The following is a 20,207-nucleotide window of genomic DNA, read 5'->3' as shown; positions in this document are numbered from 1 at the left end:
TCACAGGTAATTAATGATAGAACAAGAGGGAATGGACTCAAGCTGCACCAGGGTAGGTTTAGGCTAGATAGGAACATTTTTTTTCACTGAAAGGGTTGCCAGGCATTGGAATAGGCTGCTAGGGAGGTGGTTGAGTCACCATCCCTTAATGTGTTTAAAGGTCGTTTAGATGTAGTGCTTGGAGATAGGGTTTAGGGGTGTGCTTGGTAGAGTAGGGTTGGTGGTTGGACTCGATGATCTCGAAGGTCTTTTCCAACCTGAATGATTCTACAATTCTATGCTTCCAGGCAGCACAGCTCTGAGCAGGGGAGCTGAGACATCCCTGCCACCTGGGGTTGGGCGGCTGCTGGGAGGAGTAGAAGGTTTCTCAGAAAGGCCAGAACCAGGGCTTGTCTTTGCAACCCGGCCATGGTCCTCAGCGGTAGATGAAAACCAGCTGACGAACCAGCCACAGGCCCTGGGCTCACCAGAGGTACTGGGCTGGGTGTTTTGATTGGTTCAAAGACATCAGAAAATGGTTCTACTGAAACTTGGTACGAGATCTTTTTATTTTGACAAAGCTAAGAGAGAAAAAGCAGGTTCCTCGTAATTATGCAAATAACAGCATCTACGTGGCATACGACTGATTTTCTTTGTACACAATTGTTTCCTTAAAGAATGGATTTTTTTATAACTGGCTATTAGGAAAAATAAAGAAAGGATAATCAAAGGATGCTTACAGTGTGAATTTTGAAGAGGCCTTGGGCTCCTGTTGTTTTCCTGAAGATATTAAGCTGGTTTGCAGGGAAGGAGATCACACGCTTAGGAAAGCCCGTACCGCCTGACGAAGCGTGTTGCAAACTGCTGCCAGCACACACTGTGCCGCTGCCTGTGCGTCCCACGAAGGCAGCCTCGTCCGGCGCACGCAGCGTTTCTTTTAAAAGATGGGCACGTCTGCCCCAGTAACCTGTCTGTCCCCCCAGGGTCTGAAGTACAGAGGTGGGTCCCAGTCCTGCTTCTCCTGACATCAATGGTGAAACTTCTGCTGATGGAAACAGGAACTGGCTCAAGCCTTTCCCCTAACCTGACCCTTCCTCTGACCTCCCCATCCAAACCCTGGGGCTGCTCTTCTGGGGAATTGTGGCGATGCCTTGAAAAACACCTTCCCAGTGGGCAGAGATCAGGGATGGGGCATCTGCTGTCATCTGAGATGAACTCATTCCACTTCATTTTTCCTCCTTCCCCCCCCCCCCGGGTGTGTCACATCAGCTCGCTGAGGCTCTCGCTCCTGTGCTTGCACCATCTGGATACGAACCTGGTCTTTTGGTTGAGCAAGTGCTGGAAGAGAGGGCTGCGGGCTGGTCCCACCTAGCGACAGCAACTGAGCTAAGTCCTCCAGCAGCAGGAGGTTTCTGTACAAGCCTGTCCTCGCACAGCAGTATCCCTGGGCACCAGGGTACAGCGATGGGGGATATTTTTTGGCATTTTGGGGAGCTGGGGTAGTGAGCTGGGCTGCTGCAGCCTGGCCCAAGGGCAGCACTGAAACCCTGTGCAGCTGTGCGAGCTTGTGAGAGCCCCAGGCTTCTGGGAGAAGCACAATGCATGCACACAGCACATGCTCTCCTTCTGTTTATTTTTTTAGGGTTTTTGTTCTGTTTTTCCCCAGGGCTGAGCAGCTCCCAGGCTCTTGTGAGCTCCCTGAGACTCTGTGAGCTTGACTTCATGGAGGCAGGGGGTTCATGTGCCATCCTTTGAGCCTCTCTGGCTGGAGCGGCTCCCCACTGGCACCCTCCTGGCCCCCGGCACAGACTCAGACGCTCTGGAACCCCTCCTGCACTCCCTCCCCAGGCCTCTGAGCTTGCAGAGCTGCAGGAGCAAAACCCCTTCCTTGCCATAAATAAATAAGGCATTTCTCTGGGTCTGGTCCTGCCTTTGCCCTCTCTGGTCCTTCCTCAACCAGAGGAAGCCAGGAGACATCATGATGGGGCTGAGGACCAGGTGCCCAAGCCCCCTCTCCTTTGTGGGTGGCTCCTGCTGCTGGTGCAGGGGGCAGGGGGTCTCGGCTGGTCGCTCGCAGCTGCAGGCAGCTGCCAGACACGGGGCGTTTGAACCTGGCACATGCGTGGGGGTTTTGCCAAGCACCCTGCACCCTGCCTACCCCACCATACACGTGTTTTAAATTACTCAGAGGGAAATCAGTCAGTCTCCTGTTCACGCCTGTCTTAAACCAATTTAATGAAGCGCAGGTGAAGGAGGGAGCAGAAATTATGGCAATTCATCACCTTTTAGTCTCCGCAGGTGCTCGGCTGCAGCAGGGCACCACAATTCCCACCGCTCTGCGCTTTTCCTCCTGGGAGTGATCAACCCGCTCCCTTCTGGCGAGCAAAGCCCCCTCCACCTCTGGGAAGAGGCTTTGAGGATAATGAGGGAGAGAAGATGATTAAAAGCAAAAAAAAAACCCACCCTGATTCAGTTCCTGCCTTGCTCACAGGTTCCCTGCGTGATGCTGGGTGAATCACTTACCTCCGTGACTCACGCCAGCCCCACGCTGCCGGGCAAACAGCGGCTCCTTCTCCCTGACTTGGCCCTTTGGTTTCTCCCTCTGTGGATGATGCTGGGGACCAGAGAGGGGCAGATCCCCAGAGGACCCCACTTTGCATACCAGGGTCACAAGCTGTGCTGTAGTTGATAAAGTTCCGACAGAGGGGAAAGGACAGCTCATGGGGCTTGGGTTTCTTCAAAGGAGCCCTAGATAGCAGTGCCTGTGTGCTTCCCCGTCTGTAAAATGGGGACTGCGATGGTTTCTCTGCTCCTCTGGTCTAGGTAGAGCATAACAACCTATGGAACAGGTACAGGGCATAACATCCCAAAGTTGGGCTGCTGGCAGTAACTTCCATATGGGCAGCCCCCAGTCCTACACCAGCCTCAGTCCGACAGACCAAGGATTCATTACCCCAGTGTTTTCCAACATCCCAAAACAGATGCAATCACATTTTTGCAAAATCTGGGCTTTCTCTGACCTGGAGCTAACGCTCTTTCTTGCAACTTGCAAGCAAGCAGTCAGCAGACATGGTTTGATGGGACGGCATGCCTTAATGATGCTCTAAATGAACCAGGCTTTCTAAGGGGGCCAGATGGCACCACTGGCAGAGTTTCTGGCTCTCCGCTCTCTGCACGCAGCACTCGGGTGGCTTCTTGCAAGGGAACCAGCTGACTGATTTGCAGCTTCCAGTTGGTGCCGATGAATAGCCGAGGTTGAGCAGGCTGGCGGCTCGTGCAGCAGCATTTCGTGGTTTGACCCAGGATTCCTGCGCTGAGCAACGTGGTGCCAGGCTCTCGCAGGGTGCCGGCGCATGAGCATGCTGTGCTCCTCACTGCAATGTCCGCAAGGCCATGGGGACATCCACAGGGACTGAGTTTTCCTTCTCTTCACTGCTGAAGAGTACAATGTACTCCCAGAGTAAAGCCCTACATGAGCTATAGGACAGGGTGCTCTCATTTATTTACAATCTCTGATCATTTAAGGGAGGAACCGCTAAAAAAGGTACAACTTTTGTCTTAGTTCTGTCAAAGCCTTTTCCCACCCCTCGGGCAGTGGCTGGCAGCTTGCAGAGTGGCAAATCCACCAGCTAAAAATAACAGTTTCTTCCCAATCTTGCCCTGTCTCCAGGGGACTGCCCTGGGGGCAGCCACGGAGCTCAGCTCATCAGCTTCCAGGGGACCTCAGTGCAGGTCGTGGTGCCGATGCTCCCGCGCAGCAGACAGGACCTGGTTTTACTGCCTTTTTCCAGGGCTGCTCACAGATTTCCTCGTTTTAGAGGCACCTGGTGCCTTGAGGAATGCAGCCCCTCTGATTTCACAGCGTACCGTGGGTCATGACTTGTCCAGCTGGGAAGAAAGTGTTTTGCTTTCCTGTAATCTCCTCCTTTGTACTTAAAACTAAATAAATAACTAAGGTCGATTTCCAAAGGCTGCTCAACACACAAATCAAAATATTTCCCTTCAAAAGCACCAAAAATATTTAGACGTTGCCATTTTCCTCCCCCAGCCAAAACTGTTTGCAGAGTTTGACCTGGATTCACAAGCTGCATTAGTGATCCCCGAAATGGCAGTTTTAGGACAAATCAGAGTTGGTTTTTTTGGAATCACCTAACTGTTTTTGGGTCTGGCAGACTTTTATTATAAATGCTGATGTAATGAGCTTGGCCACAAGGGTACAAGTGATAAAAGCTATGGGGAGCTTTCAAATACTGTAACACTAACACACCTCAAAGGGTAATTAAACATAATTCTTTTCCATCGTTATTAAACACTGGCAGAGGAAAAGCTGGGATAAGAAAACATTCAACTCCTGCTCCCTTATCAGATACCACCCCGATTCTGAGGGTCATTTTGCAGATCCTTTGCTGCAGATCCTCCCTCTCCTCCTCCCAAGTCCAAACGCGGAGAGCAGCAGGAGTGAGCGCCTGCCGGCTGGGCTCGCAGCCTTGGGCAGGTGTCACCCAAGGGTGTCACCCCAGCAGGGTGGCAGCACTGCTGTGCCGGGCATTTGGATAAGACGGGGTGGGATGGGGAGGTCCCGCTGCCTGGTGGTGAGAGGGAGGCACCCCCAGCCTTCCCAGGGAGGCACCCCCAGCCTTCCCAGGGAGGAGTTTCTTTTTCACGCCGCCTTGAGTACGTGGTGACTGTGCAAGTTAAACTTAGCCCAAGCGATGGCGTTTCTGCCACCCCCTGCGTGCCCTACAGAGCCCCGGGGGGGGGCTCAGGCTCCTTACTCCCTCCAGGACATCAGTATCTAAACACAGCTCAGGATCTGGCCTCCATCCATACCTCTCCCTAACCCAGCTGGGTATTTGCCTCCTAATACATTAAGACATCTTTAAAATTCTTGTCCTTACTGTTTACCTCGGGGCGCTCCCGAAACCTTCAGTCTTTTGACATTTGAGTGATGTTAAAAACCCCACAGCTTTCCGTAATGCTGCAAAGTCTTCCAAGTCTTTCATAACACAGGTTGTCTTTGTGTGCAAAAATCACGCTGGCACAGAGAAAGTATAGCGACATCCTACCGGAATAACTTAAAAGAAAATCTCCTTTGGGAAAAGAATTATTTTGAGGATCACATATGGGAGACCCAGATTACGGTACCAACAGGCTCTGGGCGGCTCGGCTGTCTCGGCAGCAGCTCCTCACTTACCTTTTGCTGCTTTCGCACAGAAGAAGATAGGAAAAGACAAGCCACGCTGTAAGCCAGCTAAGGAGCTTGGAAACGGCTCAGCGGCTGATACAGAAACCAGAAGCTCCGATGAATTGTGCAAACTCAGACAATGAGCTTTTATTGTCCTGTTGCTTTGACGAGGAAGCTGCGCTTCATCAGCTGTAGCTCTTTATTTTGTTGATTCATCTGCAATTCTTCCTTACGCTTCTTTTATTCCCCAATAATCCCCTTCTGGTTTCTCACACCTCCTCTTTTAAACTCAGCAAGGTAAATAAATCCTGGTCACCCTTATAGTTAGTGATCAGTTGGATTCTCCAAGGAGTTTGCCCCCCCCACTGAAACGCCTGCAGCAACCCCCAATACCCCCTATTACGGGAGCAGCTGCTCTGCTGCTGGCTCACTCCTGATGCCCTTTCTCTGTGCTAAATTCTGTTTTCACCTGTGTGTTTGTACACAGTCCCTAGTGTTCAGCGGCAAAAGTTTATTATCGTTTGTATTTTATTTTGTTATGGTTTGTTTCTCGCAACACAAACAAGCTAACCTGCAGGAAGAGGAGAGGGCAATGAGGAGCAACCACCTCACAGTCTCTAGACATCGCCTCATACTTGTTTCCACTTCGTTTTTACCTGTCATTAAAAGAGAATAGAACCATTAAAGCATCCTGTAGAGGAGGGAGATCTTACTGCTTTATTTGGCTGACAGAGGCATATGATGAGTTGTTACAGCTTTGCTATTCTTCTTAAGCACAAGTTTGGAAAGGTATTAACCAGACTGGGCCTCCATGCAGCTCACATGGTTGGGGCCCGGCACCTCTCAGCCAATGCACCTGGATCCACCTAAGTAGGATCAGTTCCTTGTCAGCACTTTTTCAGCCTGCAAAATTCCTCACTTTGGATTTTCTTTCAAATGTTGGTTATAAAATCACACTTAAAAATGTGTAGCAATGCTGGAATAAAGTCTAAACGCTTTCCAGTGCTGCCAGAAAGGTGAGGTTGTGGTCGAGGCCCTCGGCCTGTGCGCAGGACTTGCAGGCGAGATGAGGGGGGCGGGAGAAGGTGCTGGTTGCCCCCAGACACTTGGGAGTTGTCTCTGGTTTTGAGCTGCAAAAGAGAGTTGCCTTGTACTGACCTGCACCCCGTGCACAGGCCTGGGTGCCGGTAACCCCCCTCCCTGCGCTGCTGCCCCCAGGGAACGCAACGGAGCCACAGGGCAGAGCTCACGGAGGCTTTTGCACTGTGCCCACCCCTGGGGATGCCCTTTGCACACTTGTTTGCACGCCCCTTTGCACTCTTCTTTCCTAGTGGCACAAGCCTCACCGCAGCTGTGGGAGGTCAGGGGCAGCGTGTGTACGTCCGCGGGGCTGCCCACAGCAAACCCAATATTCCCCATGCTCCCCAAGAAAGAAACAGGGACGTCTAAAGTAGCTGATTAACTTCTTTTGGATCGCCACATTTCCACTAGGAGCTAAATGTTCCTGTTGTATTTTATTGTACCAACAACAGACGGCAAGGCGATCTTCATTACTGCAGCTTTTAAAAATTATGAGTTTTACCTTCTTTGAGGAAACTAAATCTTTGGGTTCTCTTGGGCTTTTTTTCCCCACCTGAGAAAGCCCAGTTCCTCCAGCCCATGTTTGATTTCTGATGCGTGACTCTCATGCCACTACACAACGCTTCCTGACATGCGAGATAAGCATTTATTCACGTTTCTGTTTGTGTGGAGTGGTAAAATATTAGACTTAAATTTTTTATGACATTCATAGGAGTGGTTATGGAGGCAAACAAGATTACAGCAAGTACTACATAAAAGCTTGTTTATGCAGGGAGGGAAAAAAAAGTCAAACTCGGAGACATGTTTGCAAAACTGCGGAAAAACCCAAGGGGATTTTTTTTTTTTCTTTTTAGTTTTTCCTCTCCTTTTCCTATCTTGCTGCTTTTATTGTGATCACAGTAACAACCCCCAGCTCTTAAAGGGCTGAGCTTATTTCCAGTAAAATACCGGTTCCAGCAGTGGGTTATTTTTGGATCCGAGCGTAGAGGTCCGCAGCAGACGGGCCGCACTTGGCTGCGTGATTCAAGCGCCGCCGAACGCGATCCCCGCCGCGGGTGCGGAGCAGCAGCCCCCCTCTGCCGCTGCCGGGCGGTGCCTGCGCGACGCTCCCGGTGCAGCCGCGCACCCCCCTGCGCGCCACGCCGGATCGGGCCCTCTGCAGGCTCCTGCCGGCGCCCCTTCGCGCACCCCTGGCGATGCCCCCCCCCACCCCGCACGGCCCTCGCCAAACACCTCCGCAGCCTCTCCCGGTGCCCCGTGCCGCCCCCCCGCCCCCTTCCGCGGCTCCGCGCCCCGCGCACTGACGGCGGCGGCCACGAGGGGGGAGCCGAGCTCTTCCCGGCGCTCCGCGGCCACGCAGGGACCCCCCTCCCCAACTCGCTCCACCGCCCCCGCAGCCCGCTCGGGGGTGCCGGCCTGGCCCCGCACCGGCCTCACGCTGCCTCCAGCCCACCGGGGCTGGGAAACCTCCGCGGGCCGCCAAAAAGGGGGGCGGGCAGTAAAAGGGCACCCGGGGCTCTTCTGCCCAACCCCCGGGAGCTGCGTGTCCGGGCGGCGGCCCGGGGGGTAGAGGGGCACCAGAGGGGCACCTGAGGGGCGGCCCCACCCGCCCCCCTCCCCCGCAGGTGAGCCCGGCAGCGCCGCCCCCGCCCCGCCCGGCCCGGCCCGGCCCGGCCCGGCCCCGGCCGGTCTGTCCGCCCGCGCCGCCGCAGCCCCCGGCACAGCGCCCGGCCGCCCCGGGGGAGCGCTGCCGCCGCCGCCGCTGCTTTGCTGCCGCTGCTGCCGCCGCGGCGGGGCGGGGGCGGCGCTGGCTGCCCCCCGGGGCGGCGATGCTGCGGGAGCGGCCGTGAGCGAGGGGCCGGCGGGGAGTGGGGACCCCCCCCCTCCCCTCCCTCCCTCCCCTCCGCGGGGCGCCCGGCCCCGCCGCCGCCGCCGGGCGGGCGGACGGAGCGGGCAGGCGCGGGGGGAGTGGTTACCGGCTCCGCCGCGACACCCCCAGCACCCCCCTCCCCCCCCCCCCCCGCGCCCCGTTAAGCCGCCCCTCTCCAAATAAATCAGCACCATGACTACTTCTGGGCATGGAACAAAGAGGATGCTCTCCCGGGGCCCCGCGCTGCTCCTGGCGCCGCTGCTGCTCCTGTGCCGAGGTAACCCCCGGTTCCGCCGCCGCGACCCCGACCCCGTGTTTTACTTGTTTTAATTTTTTTTAAACTCTTTCTATTTATTTTATTTTTCCCCCTCTTATAGCCGTTTCCCCTTTCCCAGCCTCCCCAACCCCCCCGCCCCGGGCGCTCCGCGCTGCTCTGCGCGCCCGCGGGTGGGACTCGCACCCATCCCCAGCTCTTGGGCGCACAAAGTTGTCCCCATCCACCCCCACCGCGGCAGCCACCCCCCCCACCCCCTGCCCCCGCGTCCGCAGTCGCTTCCCCGTGTCCCCTCGCCCCACGCGTGTCGCGGGCTCCCGGCCTCCTGCGTGGGGGCTGCCCCGCGGCTTCGGCCGCCGCCAACGGGTCGCTGCCGGGTTGGGGGAAAAAAGGAAAAGTTTGGGTTTCCCGGAGTGCTGGCTGCCGCGGAAGGGTCGCGGGGCTTGGGGCTTCCCCCGGGGTTCCCGACCCCGCGCTCCTCCCTGCTGCCTCTGGCGATCCTTGGGGGGCGGGCGGGGTGGGGGAAGATGGACAGGACTTCAAATCTCTTCTGTAAAATAGCGCTTGTGCCTCCTTTCCTGCACTTAATTTTAAAGAGGGTGGGTGTCCGTGGGCTGGTGGGCAGCAGGATCAGGCCCTCAGGTGAGCTCAGGTGGGATCTCCTCACTGCGGCCAGGCAGCACGCCTGGGGCTCGGCAGAGCGTGGCTGGGAGCATCCCTCCCTCTTCTTCTTTTTCTCCCCCCCCCCCGAGGCTGAACTGGGAAGCAGCCTTTTGGCTCCCAGTTGCGGGGCTTTGCCAGGGGAAAGGCTCACCCCCAGGCCGGCAAGCCGAAGTGCTGCCCCTGGGAAAGTCTTTTGCAGGACTTCTCTCCTGGCACGTTTTCCTCTGCTCGCTCATACGAGCTCCCTGGCAGGTGTTGTTCGTAATAAATAGGGGTTGTTAAAAGCAAATTAATTAAGGTGCATCAGTGCTGAAGTTGCTCAGCGATTCGTTTGCCTTTGCCGCTGCTCGGGACGGTGCTCACGTTTGGCCATAGTGCGGAGCCTGGGCTGCTGGGGAGACTTCCCCGGGGCTTTAGGAATATGCCTAAATGCAAGGATTTTAGGTGGAAAAGGGGTGATCTGTGGGAGGGCTAATAGCAGCAGCTGTTGTTCCTGGGGAGGGCACAGGGAATGCGTTGTGGTAGGGAAGTGTTTCGGGAAAGGTCCCTACAGGGACAGGAGGGACAATTTGCTAGGAAGGAGGCAACAGCCTTGGGGACACACAGGATGGACAGAAGGGGGGTCCTTGCTCTGCTTGTCCTAAAAAGCACTGCTTGCCCCTGCCCTCCAGCTGCCTCCTTTGCCTGGGGGGTGTGCAGCCACGGGGGCACCTGGAGATCCTGTTGAGCAGGACATGGGGACCGAGGTGCAAGGTTTGGGGTGCAGGGCACAGAAAGTGCGGCGCAGATTGTGGGGAGTGGGGCATTGTGCACGGGCGTGAGCTGCCTGTGGGTCAGTGCTGCCCCAGCGGAGCGATGGCTTTCTGTAGCCAGTGTTATGCCCTGTACTCCCTGAAGCTCTCCTTTTATTTGATGAGAGAGTTAAGAGCAGCAAAGCAGCAGGTTTTCTTTTCTTTTCTTTTTTTTTTTTTTTAATTGCTTTGACACATTAATGATAATCTTTTCTCTGATATTCCCCCCCTCCTGTCTCCTCCTGTGTGGGTAGCTACCATGGTGAGATTGAGCTGTGGGTGTAATTCTTCCAGCGCTCTGAGGGCTTAAACATATGGAAACCCACTTTGAAACAGTTTGTGGCTGCAAACCTACCGTCGTACCCATCCCTCTCCCCTGCTCCCTGAATGCCTCCCTGCACAATGTGCGCATTAGAAACTCGCCGCGCGCTTTCAGCTCAAGCTGTGAATAACGAATCTGTCCTCAGCGTGCGCCTAATTCTCCTCTCTAGGCTGTAGCATCCCTTTGCTTTTGTCGCGGAGCGCTGCTCCTGCCTTGTTCCACCCCTGGCATGGACCGCAGCGACGTCTGTGTGCGGAGAGGGGGTTTGGGATCTGGGGAAACCTCTTCCGAAAGAGGCGAGTGGCGGCAGTGCCTGGGAACGCCTCCCTCCGGGGCTGTGCTGACCTTCCTGCGGCTCACTGTGCTCCGAGTTGCCTTTCTTCTCTGGATTACAGGGGTTAACGAACCACATCTTGGTTTGGGTTGTTGCAGACGAGAGAGGCACCTGCATGAGTCATGCCACAGCGCTGCCATCCCCGCAAAGCTCCCAGCTCACACAGACGGTCGCGTTGGGCACTTGCCATCTTTCTCTATTTATTTGCCTTTGCTCCCTTCCTCCTTGCCGGGGCTGGCTCTGGGGCAGGCTGCATTTCGGTGAGCCAGAGGTGCACCAAGGCCGAGTTCCTCCGGCCTCTTCAAAGCGGGTGGCATTCGTTCGCCTGTCAGGCAGGTCCCCTAAATGGCTTTGTGAAGGTCCAATTAAGAGATCACTCTCCTGTCCCCGGGTCTCTGGCGGCCCGGCTGCTGGCGTGCGTGTGGCTGCGAGCAGAGGGTTTGTGTGTGGGTTTGGCAGCCGAAGGCCACTCACGCCGAGCTCGAGGATGTCTCTTGCTGGCAGCAGGCCCCCGTTTGTGGCTGGCATCTAGGCAGGGTTTTTGGCCGCCTTCCTCGCTGGCGGCGGCGGAGCTGTCTCCGACGTTATATGAATCGGTATCCTGTGAGGGACCTGGGTGAATTACCTGAATGTTTTGTTTTCCTGCCTGGTGCTCGCTCCCCTGCAGCGCCATGCACCCCGGAGCAGGCGTGGGAATGCAGGGCTGGCTGCTGGTGGCAGGGGGGGGGCGGCAGCGTGAGGATGGGGTGTTCAAAGCTTCTTGAACAAACCGACTACTTCAGTCCCTGAAAGATGCACTTGGGCTGTCGGGATCCATGTGTGAGGAAGGACCTGTGAATTGCTTTTAGACTCCGGCTCCGGGGAGGTGTGGGTGGAGAGACATTATGCTTATTTCATTATGTGTCCCTGTATCGCTCTACATAATATGGAGGCACTTTTTATGCAGAGGCTCTTCACGAACAAAAATGAAAGACCCGTATAATCTACTGTACAACAGATTTGCAGAATGTGATCATACAAACTGTTGAAGTGTAGGTTATTTTCCCCACATTAGTACAGATCTCAACATTTTATGCAATGACCGTCCAAGCTAATGTGATTTGGGGGATAGTGGGGTGGGAGGAGAAGTCTGAAATTGTTATACTGCCTCTTGCTCCAGCACCCATTAGAGCAATATATTTCAGATATTCTGATTTTACTTCCCATCAGTATAAATCTAGAACAGCTCCTCTGAAGTCAGTGAAGCTGCTCTGGATTTATGCATCGCTGCTGCAATCAGCATTGGGCTCTCTGGGAATGCAGGAGGCAACTGTGTGGCTTGCCCTGTGCAGCGTTTTTCACTTCAGAAATCTCCTGTCACCGATGCTGCAGCCTCGTTTGTACATTGAAGTGGGGAAGTCCACATTGCTCACTGTTTTCGGGTTTTGATTATTTTCTTCAATTTGCCAGGCTTGGTCGCAAAGCTCCATTCACTGACACCTGACTCTTTGGCTGATCAATAGAGTCTCTTGAGCTTTGAATGCCAAAATAGTTACAGTTAAAAAAAAAAAAATCAATAAAGTGCAATTAATTTGCTGTATTTTATTACTGGGAATGATAGGCACTCCAAGACTCTCGCTCCAAGACCTATTATCTCCGTGTTTAAAGCAGCTTAGCATGGCAAGGAAGGTACGAGCCCAGGAGCAGCTGCAGGAGGTCAGAGTGGAGGGTCGCCGAGACTGGGAAACAGTTTGTGTCTCGGGAAGGATTTTGGATCAAGGATGCATTCCTGAGCCAGAGATGGCGCATGTTATTTAATTGCTGTGATGCGTTTGCCATCATGGTCACTCCTTGAGCCCAGGCAGATGTCTGGTGAGCCCAGCATCTCTGGGCAAGGATTCACTTGTTTCAAAGAGCCTGGAGAGAAGAGCCTGGAGAGAAGAGTCTGTGCACCATGGAGCATGGCAGTGGTTTGGGCTATGTAGGGTTTTGCCATTGGTGCTGATGGGATGGAGATTTCCATCCTGGTGACCCCACACTGAGTCAGGGTCCTCCTGCCCTTCCCTGTAGCTCCTCAGAAATGTGATTTGAAGCCAAGGAGACCTATCCTGGCTGCTGTCCCTGGAGGGTCTTTTCGCTGAACGGTGGATGAAGCAAAGGGTGTCGTTACTCGTAGCGTTGGGTTATGACAACTCATGGTGCTGCTCTTCACAGCCGCAGCGGTTGAGGCTGATAAGAAGCAGGTGTTTTGCCACGATGGAGAGGTGGCTTCACCGAGCAATGTGTCTCGCTCGTGCGGGTGGTGGTAAACCTGTCCCGTCTCAGAGCTCTGACCGGGAAGCAAAGGGGAGGTGGCAATCTCCTGCCTACTGCGGGAAGCGCAGGCGAAACTACAATCTTCTGGCCTTAATGAACATCCCACTGAATGAGAAGCCATCCCACTGAAATAAATACTGTCAGCTCAGCAAATTAAATTCTCTGAACTCGATTCCCCCTTCTCCCCCTGCCTAAATATAACTAATGTTTGTTAATGACAAGCGGTGACTTGATTTGTTGGCGTAGCATTAGCACTTACCCCTGTCAGTGGCTCAGCTGATGTGCTGGCACGTAGTGGTAACAGAGACGCTTTCCTGACTACGGCTGTCAAATCCTCATGCATTAAGTGCCACGGAGGCTGGGGAGTGTGAGGTACCATGTGGTGCTCTAGATGTCGTGGAAGATGCTTCAATTTCATGCTGCCGGGAGTTTCCCAGCTGGCACTTCAGAGGAAGCCGTTCTCACGTGAGGATGGGCAGGCAGAAGTTACAAGCAAAGAGGTCCTCTGAGACAGCGTACAGGGGTGGACGGGGATTGCTTGGTGTCTGGCTTTCCCTGGGTATTTCCATTCCCCGCGGTGACGTGGAGCGCTGCAGTGGGAAGTAATGCACATGCTGCTTGGAGTGTCTGCAATGGATAGCTTCAACGCGGAAGGACTTCGCTGTTTGTGCAGTACCTTGCACGATGGACTCGAGTCTCAGGTGCAATGTAAATATTAATGTTTCTTCCACAATATCCAAAAATTCTCTTGCAGCACACTTTCAGCTTTTCTTTGTTTACATAAACGTGTTTGTTTCTGACAGCATTGAGAAAGCTTCATGAATTTATGATGTGCTCCAGATTTGAGCACACTTTCTTTTTTCCTTTTTTTTTTTTTTTCCCCCCAAACACTCTTTCTTCCCAAATTTTGGTGATGAAATGGCAAGAGGTATGCATATTTCAGCAGGCTATTGAGAGGCAATGTAAACACCATCTTTCACAGAAAATCAGTTTGTTCAAGCTCAAAAGCAGCCCGGCCTCCCCACTTGATCAATTTGCCTGTCATAGGAGATGATTTTAAAAGTGGCGATTACCTCCGATCTTGTCTCTCACAACTTCAGGCAAGGAGAGAAAAATAAAGTGTAGCATTTGATTTTAACTTGTTTTTTCTAATTTTTTTTGGTGGTAGTGGTAGTTAGGGGCGAAGCAAAGGGGTGTCCTGAGGGGGTGAGGGGTAGCCAGGAGCAGAGGGGTTTCTGTGAGGCTGTTGTCTGCTGGGTAGGCTAATTGGAAGCCGTGTGTAAACCAGCTCTGCTCATCTCACCGTGCCTGCACCAGCTGGCCCTCGAGAGCCTCTGCCCCACCGCTTCCCCTGCAGTGGAGCGGAGAACTGCAATGGCAGAAAGATGGGCTTCTGGCAATAAAGGTGCTAAATCTTGTGTGCTCAGGGCTCTGCTGTGGCATAGCCATGTCCTCCTGCCCTGGGGTTGAAGACTGCGCAGGGACCAGAGGAATGGTTATGGGGAGGGGATGGTGTGAAACCACCCGTGTTAGGCAGCTCCAGCTTGACATCGGTGGTGGTGCCACAAAGCTGCCCTCGATGGAAAGAAATGCTGGAAAACTCCCACTGATGCAGTTCAAACTGGGGCTAAATGGAGAAGCAGAGACCAAAATCCTTGTTCTGGCCAAGCCAAGAGGCTCAGGAGGCTCCAAAGATGGTGTTGCCACTGGGACCAGCCCACTGGACAGTGGGAGATGGCATCTCTGGCCAAGCAGCTGTCCCTGTCCTGAGCCCATTTATCTGCACAGGGGTGACACGTGCTGTAAATACACAACATTGGGAGAGTTTGGTCACGGGCCAAGGGAGCTCTGGGAGGAATTGGCCTGGAGAGGAAAAGCATTTCTGCTAGAGAGGGGGAAAATGTCATCCTCGTTACCCGAGAAATAAAATCCTTCAGAAGATTAAATTAGAGGTGCAGATATCTTGTTTGTTTGTTTTGTTTTGCTTGTATGGGAACATTTCAAAAACAGATGGCAAAGCAGAGATTTATTTCCCGTTAAGTTCAGAGGGCTGGTGCACAGGACCTTATCTGCTTGTGGGCCCTGTAATAAACCTGCCAGTAGGTGATTTAAATCCAGTTTTTCTGACTGGGAGGGTAGGGGAAGGAACAGGGTTTATGTTACTTACGAATTTTATGAGCAATGCTAGATTTTTAAGATGCAGGAATGATCAGGGCATGGCTCTGTAGCACCAGAGACTTTCATTCCTTTCATAAAGGATCTTCCCCGAGTCAGAAAAATGAACTGTTTTGCATTATTTAGCAGTCGGGCTGCCGAAGCCAGCTGTTTGCGTGAGTGACAGACGCAACTACTTTATATCTCAATTTAGGAGTTGTCAATTAGCCACAGCTTTTGCTTAGCTGCAAGACCTTTGCCATGGTGGGGAAGGAGGGCTGTTTAATGGATGTTGCAACTCTTGAAACAAACATTTATGGTGCGGCTCAAAAAAAAAAAAAAGAGATGAAACTTGCACCAAAAAAAGACAGAGTCCGTGCATACTAAAAGGGAGCCCTTGAGCAGATGGAGCAGGTTTCTATGCAACGAGCAGTAATTAGAAACTCAGCAAATAGTCGGTAGCTGCTGACTGTCTTTAGTACCCAGAGTTTTGATTGAAAAAGGAGCAAGTCCAGGATGAGTTTTGGAAGGAGCTGGTCTGGATGCGTGCATGGGGCAAGACCCTGGCTGGTGTGAGTGCCCGCTGTGGTGAGGGACAGCAGCCATCAGCCCTCGGTGCCTCTGTCCCTGACCCTGCGGGGCACTGGTGGTTTTGAAAGGCACATAGAGAGCAGGGGGTAGAGGACCAATAAACAGAGAAAGTCTGATTGTCTTTCACTGAGTGCGAAAAGGACAAACACAGACCCGCACAATGCAACGGGCTTTTAAAATGTTGCAACGGAGGCATCTGGAGAGGTTGGTAAAAGCTCTGTGGAAGCAGCAAAGCTCTGTCAGGGCAAGCTCGAAGGCCAGAGTGCCTCAGACATCCCCAAATCACGGGAATTAGAGCTGGAAAAGTTGGCGAATAAGCTGCCTTTCCCATCTCCGATGGGTGTTCGGTACAGTCTGTTCCTGAGCATGGCTGGTTTTCAGTGATGCAGGCAGCAGGACTTCTGCCACTTCCTTTGGCAGAGTGTTTCACAGCCTATTAGACCTCTCCCATATTCCACCTACGTTTCTTCTTCTCTGCATTGTTCTGTCGTTTATTGGATGACCTGAATCCACAACTTTCCATCCTTATCCCCAGTCCAAAACCGAACCCAGGCATGTAAATACACTTACAGTTGGAGGTTATTTGGAGAATAAAGGGCGAGGACTTGAAATGCATGTGGTGATAAGCCATAGATTATGCTCTGAAAATACTCAGAAGGCAGTTACAGTCGCACTATCTAATTCATCTCTCACTAAGACATTCTCCTCCAAGGTGTTTGGAAATAATGGAGTAGCTTAGTTACTAACATTATTAAATCCTCATCTCTGACAGCTATGAGAATTAATATACAAAGGTTTCCTCCTCTTTTTTTTTTTTTAAATGCAGCTCTGTTACTCATTTCCTGTCTTTTGCTTAGGAGTAGCCCACTGAAAGTTATTAGCATGAGTGGTGGTGCAAAAAGGGCTCAACTCCATTAAAGAGGAGAAACAAGCAAGAGAAATCCAGAAGATAACATGAATTTTATTGCAGTCGAGGCATTTTTTTTTCTTTTCAAATATTAATCATTCATCATTCTTCCATCTGTAGATCTCAAAGGGCTTTAGAGAAGAGAGTAGGCACCATCAAAGATGTGGTCTGTGCCCTCCCATTGTCCTCACGAGAGGCCCCAGGGTAGCAGTCTCATGCCTAAAGCCCTGCTGGCAGGGAGAGCAGAGGTGCTGGGTGAAGCTGGGCTCTCACAGGTTATTTTTTGAAGACTGCTGATATTTTTTTTTTTTTTTTTTTTTTTTCTGCTGCTGCTCTTTGAGGAGTGAGGCTCGCCTTGGATGGGAGGCTGCTGAGGTGGCGTGGCCAGTCCGTTGGCCCTGGTGTGCTAAGCACTGCTCGGGCACCATCTCCTCCTCCATGTCTCAGCTTGGGCTTGTTTTGGTGGCTGAGCTGCTTGGCACCTCCAAGCCCCATCCTGGGTGCTGCCGAGGCATGTAGATGGGTGTTGGCGCGCTCTCCGGCTGCCCCAGAGTTGGCATCGCAAGACTGTAGTGCCAGGAGTTATGTCAGGGAAGGGCTGAATTAGCACTTACTTCTTTTGCTGAGTTTGATTTGTACCCGCCCGTTAAAACGGTTATGGGAAGTCTTAAGAAGATACGAAGAGGTGGAGTTAACGTTCTTCATTGATAAAGTCAAAGACAGTCCTACAGAGCAGAGCCCAGCCTGTGGTGCCCACCTCATCATCTCCCTGGCGTGATGGAGCTGGGCAGCCCGTGGGGATCAAGGACATCTTTTCAGGGCTTGCACCGAGAAGCTGTTCTTCACATGTGCCGTTCTAAAACCCAGATGTCCGTGTTGCGCACCTTATTTCACGACAAACCCCTCCAACTTTGCAACACTATTAGTGTCATAATGAGATGACTGATGTCTGCTGTAAGCCCTGGGGGATATGGGACTTTGATGAGTATCAGCTCCTGGGTGCAGCTTCAGCTATGTCTTATCAAAGCATGCTGCTCATCCAGAGTTAAAATATCTTCCTTCCTTCCTCTGAGCATATTGCAGCCCAACACCTTAAATGCATTAGAAGGCTTTATTGCATTTAGCCAATTAACAAAAAGGGAAAGTCAAAGAGAAGTCATTGCTTTGGTTCTTACACCAAGCAGAAAACTTTAGATGGTTTCCCAGGCTCTCTGCCCCGACACCTTCTTGCTTGCTGCATAGCAGTCCCCACTAGCCCCCCCAAGGCAGACAGTGCCAGTAAAGCCAAGTCCAAGTGTGTATCAGCAGCCGGGCTCCCTGTGTCCGCTGGCCAAATGCCCCATGCGGGGGTTTTGCCTGCAGGATGCAGAGAGACCTTGCGAGGCTGTGCCCACCCCAGCGGTGAGCCCCCTCCGACATGAGCAGTTGACTTTGGTCATGGCCGTAAAACCCTCAGCCCTCCCGTGTGCCTGTGGTCTAACGTGCTGAAAGAGCTACGGAAAATTGCAGCTCTCCCGGCTGCTCCCGATACGTGACCGATGCTCAGCCCCAGCTGAAGGTGAGGTGGGGAGGGGGTCTGCAGCCGGTTGGGCTGAATCGACCCCGTGTTGCTGCTGTTTCAGCTGGCTACATGGACTTGTGTCTGAGGCAATGATCGTGGTGGGACCGTGGCCATCCTGAGCAGCGGGCTGAGATCAGGAGCAGCCCCGGCTCTGATGTGTATCTGTCAGAATGCTCAGCCTGGTTAGGTGTGTGGGTCTGGGAATTGCTGTATCGGACTCCAGTCTGTGGGACTTCATCATCTGAGTTACTATCTCCAAAACACAGTTCTCTCCCTGAATGGCAGTCTCCTATTGAAAATGATCTCTTTCAGCAGGGCACTTGCATTTATTTACTGCACAGCTTCTCCCATTAGTATAATCATTACTCCTTGGACTGGGTTTGAATTCAGAGCATCCCACTGTGGTACTTAAAGAATTAATTACAGTGATGAAAGAATTCCTCTAAAGACTTCTATGAATTGGTCTGGTTGAAGTGTTTTAGCTTTGCTTCAATTGGTGTAGCTCTTGTCAAAGGATTGTGAGAAAATGCATGGGTCAGTGATTTAGATTAGGCAAATTACGTTAGAAAAATTGATTTGATTTAGAAAGTGAGCTTTCAGATCACAGGGAATTGCCTGCTTCTTTCTCTGCTGTGTGGCTTTTCCCTGAAGATCAGCAGAAGCAGATAATTCAGGGTTAAAGTAAGTGGCTATTGTGAAAGGTTTGTCTGAGAGCGGACGAGAGATGGGTTGACACATATCTTTAGATGAGCGATTATTGACCCATATATTGCTATCTGCGCATCAGCTGGAGATACGGATGGATGGGATCACTTATAAACAGCACTCAGGCAGTTCTCGTGGCTTGCTAAAGAATTTGGGTCCTTGGTTTTGTTTTGTTTTTCTCCCCCCCCCCCCCCCCCCCCGAAATGGCATTTCTGTATGGCATACCTTCAGAGCCGGCGTGGGAACGTGTGCTGTGCGGCTGCCTTCGCCAGCCCCGTGCCTGCCCCTTGCCTGGCTCTGTGCTTAGTCATTCCTGGGGCTGGGAGTTTGCTTTTCATGGTGGTTTTTTTTTTTTTTACTTCCTTGGATCAAACTGAGTGTTTCCTCCTTCTGTCCTCATCTTAAAGGGAGTGCAGTCCCTGGGCTGCAGCGGGATGATGCCCAACAGCGGGTACAGCGGGCAGTGTCTGCTCAGAGCACCAGTTCCTAAAAAGTGCTTTCTGAACGAGCGGTTCCCTCCCCTGTGCACTGAGGAGTTTCTTCCAAGTTCTTCTCCCCACCAGCTGTGTTTTGCCTGTGAGAATGATGGGTTGGAAATGCAGCGGCTGCTGGCCGGAGACCCAAAATGTTCGGGACTGTTTGTGAGTCGCTTACCGCTGTGCACGGGCTCGCCGTGTTTGTCAGGGTCACAGAGATGAAGCGCGGCAGGAAGAGTTTCAGTTTTCACTTTGTAAAAATTCTCTTTTGAAAAACAGTTACGGAGGCAGATTTTGTCTATCAATGCTTTTTGCTGCCTTGTCACCTTACAGAACCCTTTAAATTCCAGCTCGATTTGCTGGAGAGATCTCATTTTTGGTCTGGCTAGTGCTGGTGGCGTTTCTCGCCGTAGCACCACCGCCATCTCCCTTGGCACGGACATCCAGGTGTGGGGCTCTGGTGTGCCCGTGCCGTTCCCTCTGCCCCCGTGTGAGCAGGAGAGGTGTAGGGCTCTGGCCGTGCCGCCGTGGCCGGGTGCGCTCTTTGGCTCGGTGAGTGCGTGCGCATCCCTGTGCTGTGCAGAGAACCTCTTCATCACCCAGCCCCAGGCTGGGAAGCGAGATGGTGAGTGTGAGGAGAGACATGATGCTGGGGAGCACTGGACCGAAGGCTCCCACCAGCAACTGAATTCAACGCTGCAAACAAGAAGTTGCAAAAGTAGCAATCCATCTGTCCACTTAGTAGGAGAAACCTAAGATCATTTCACAGTAATCACCCCCCTGGTGTTTAGAAAATTCCCCAAATATTGCAGTTTTTTGCTTAAATGTGGATAACTGGTGAAATCTAAAGTACATTAATGTCCTCAGAGTCTGTAGGGTTTTTTTTTTTAATCTCCTTTTGACAAATACAAGCTGTATCAAATTAAAAAATAATACATGGAAAAAATAGCCTGCCTTTGCTTTTTAGATACCATGTATCTGCCATAACATTGCAGGGGTGTTCTTTCCTCCCAGAAACTC

At 52.6% G+C, this 20,207-nt stretch overlaps 1 protein-coding gene across 1 annotated transcript in view; it reads left to right on the top strand.

Moving 5' to 3' along the window:
- The first annotated feature begins 8,306 nt into the window (after positions 1-8,306).
- Positions 8,307-20,207, top strand: part of LOC104346903 (transmembrane protein 132B) — a 250,673-nt gene continuing 238,772 nt past the window's right edge. The window contains exon 1 of the mRNA XM_086474168.1: positions 8,307-8,391. Coding sequence (XP_086330294.1) covers positions 8,307-8,391 — 85 coding nt within the window. The remainder of the gene's footprint in view (positions 8,392-20,207) is intronic.

This window comes from Leptosomus discolor, chromosome 16 (assembly GCF_034619465.1).
Source record: "Leptosomus discolor isolate bLepDis1 chromosome 16, bLepDis1.hap2, whole genome shotgun sequence".
Lineage (NCBI taxonomy): Eukaryota > Metazoa > Chordata > Aves > Leptosomiformes > Leptosomidae > Leptosomus > Leptosomus discolor.
This window is presented reverse-complemented; position numbering and strand designations above follow the sequence as displayed.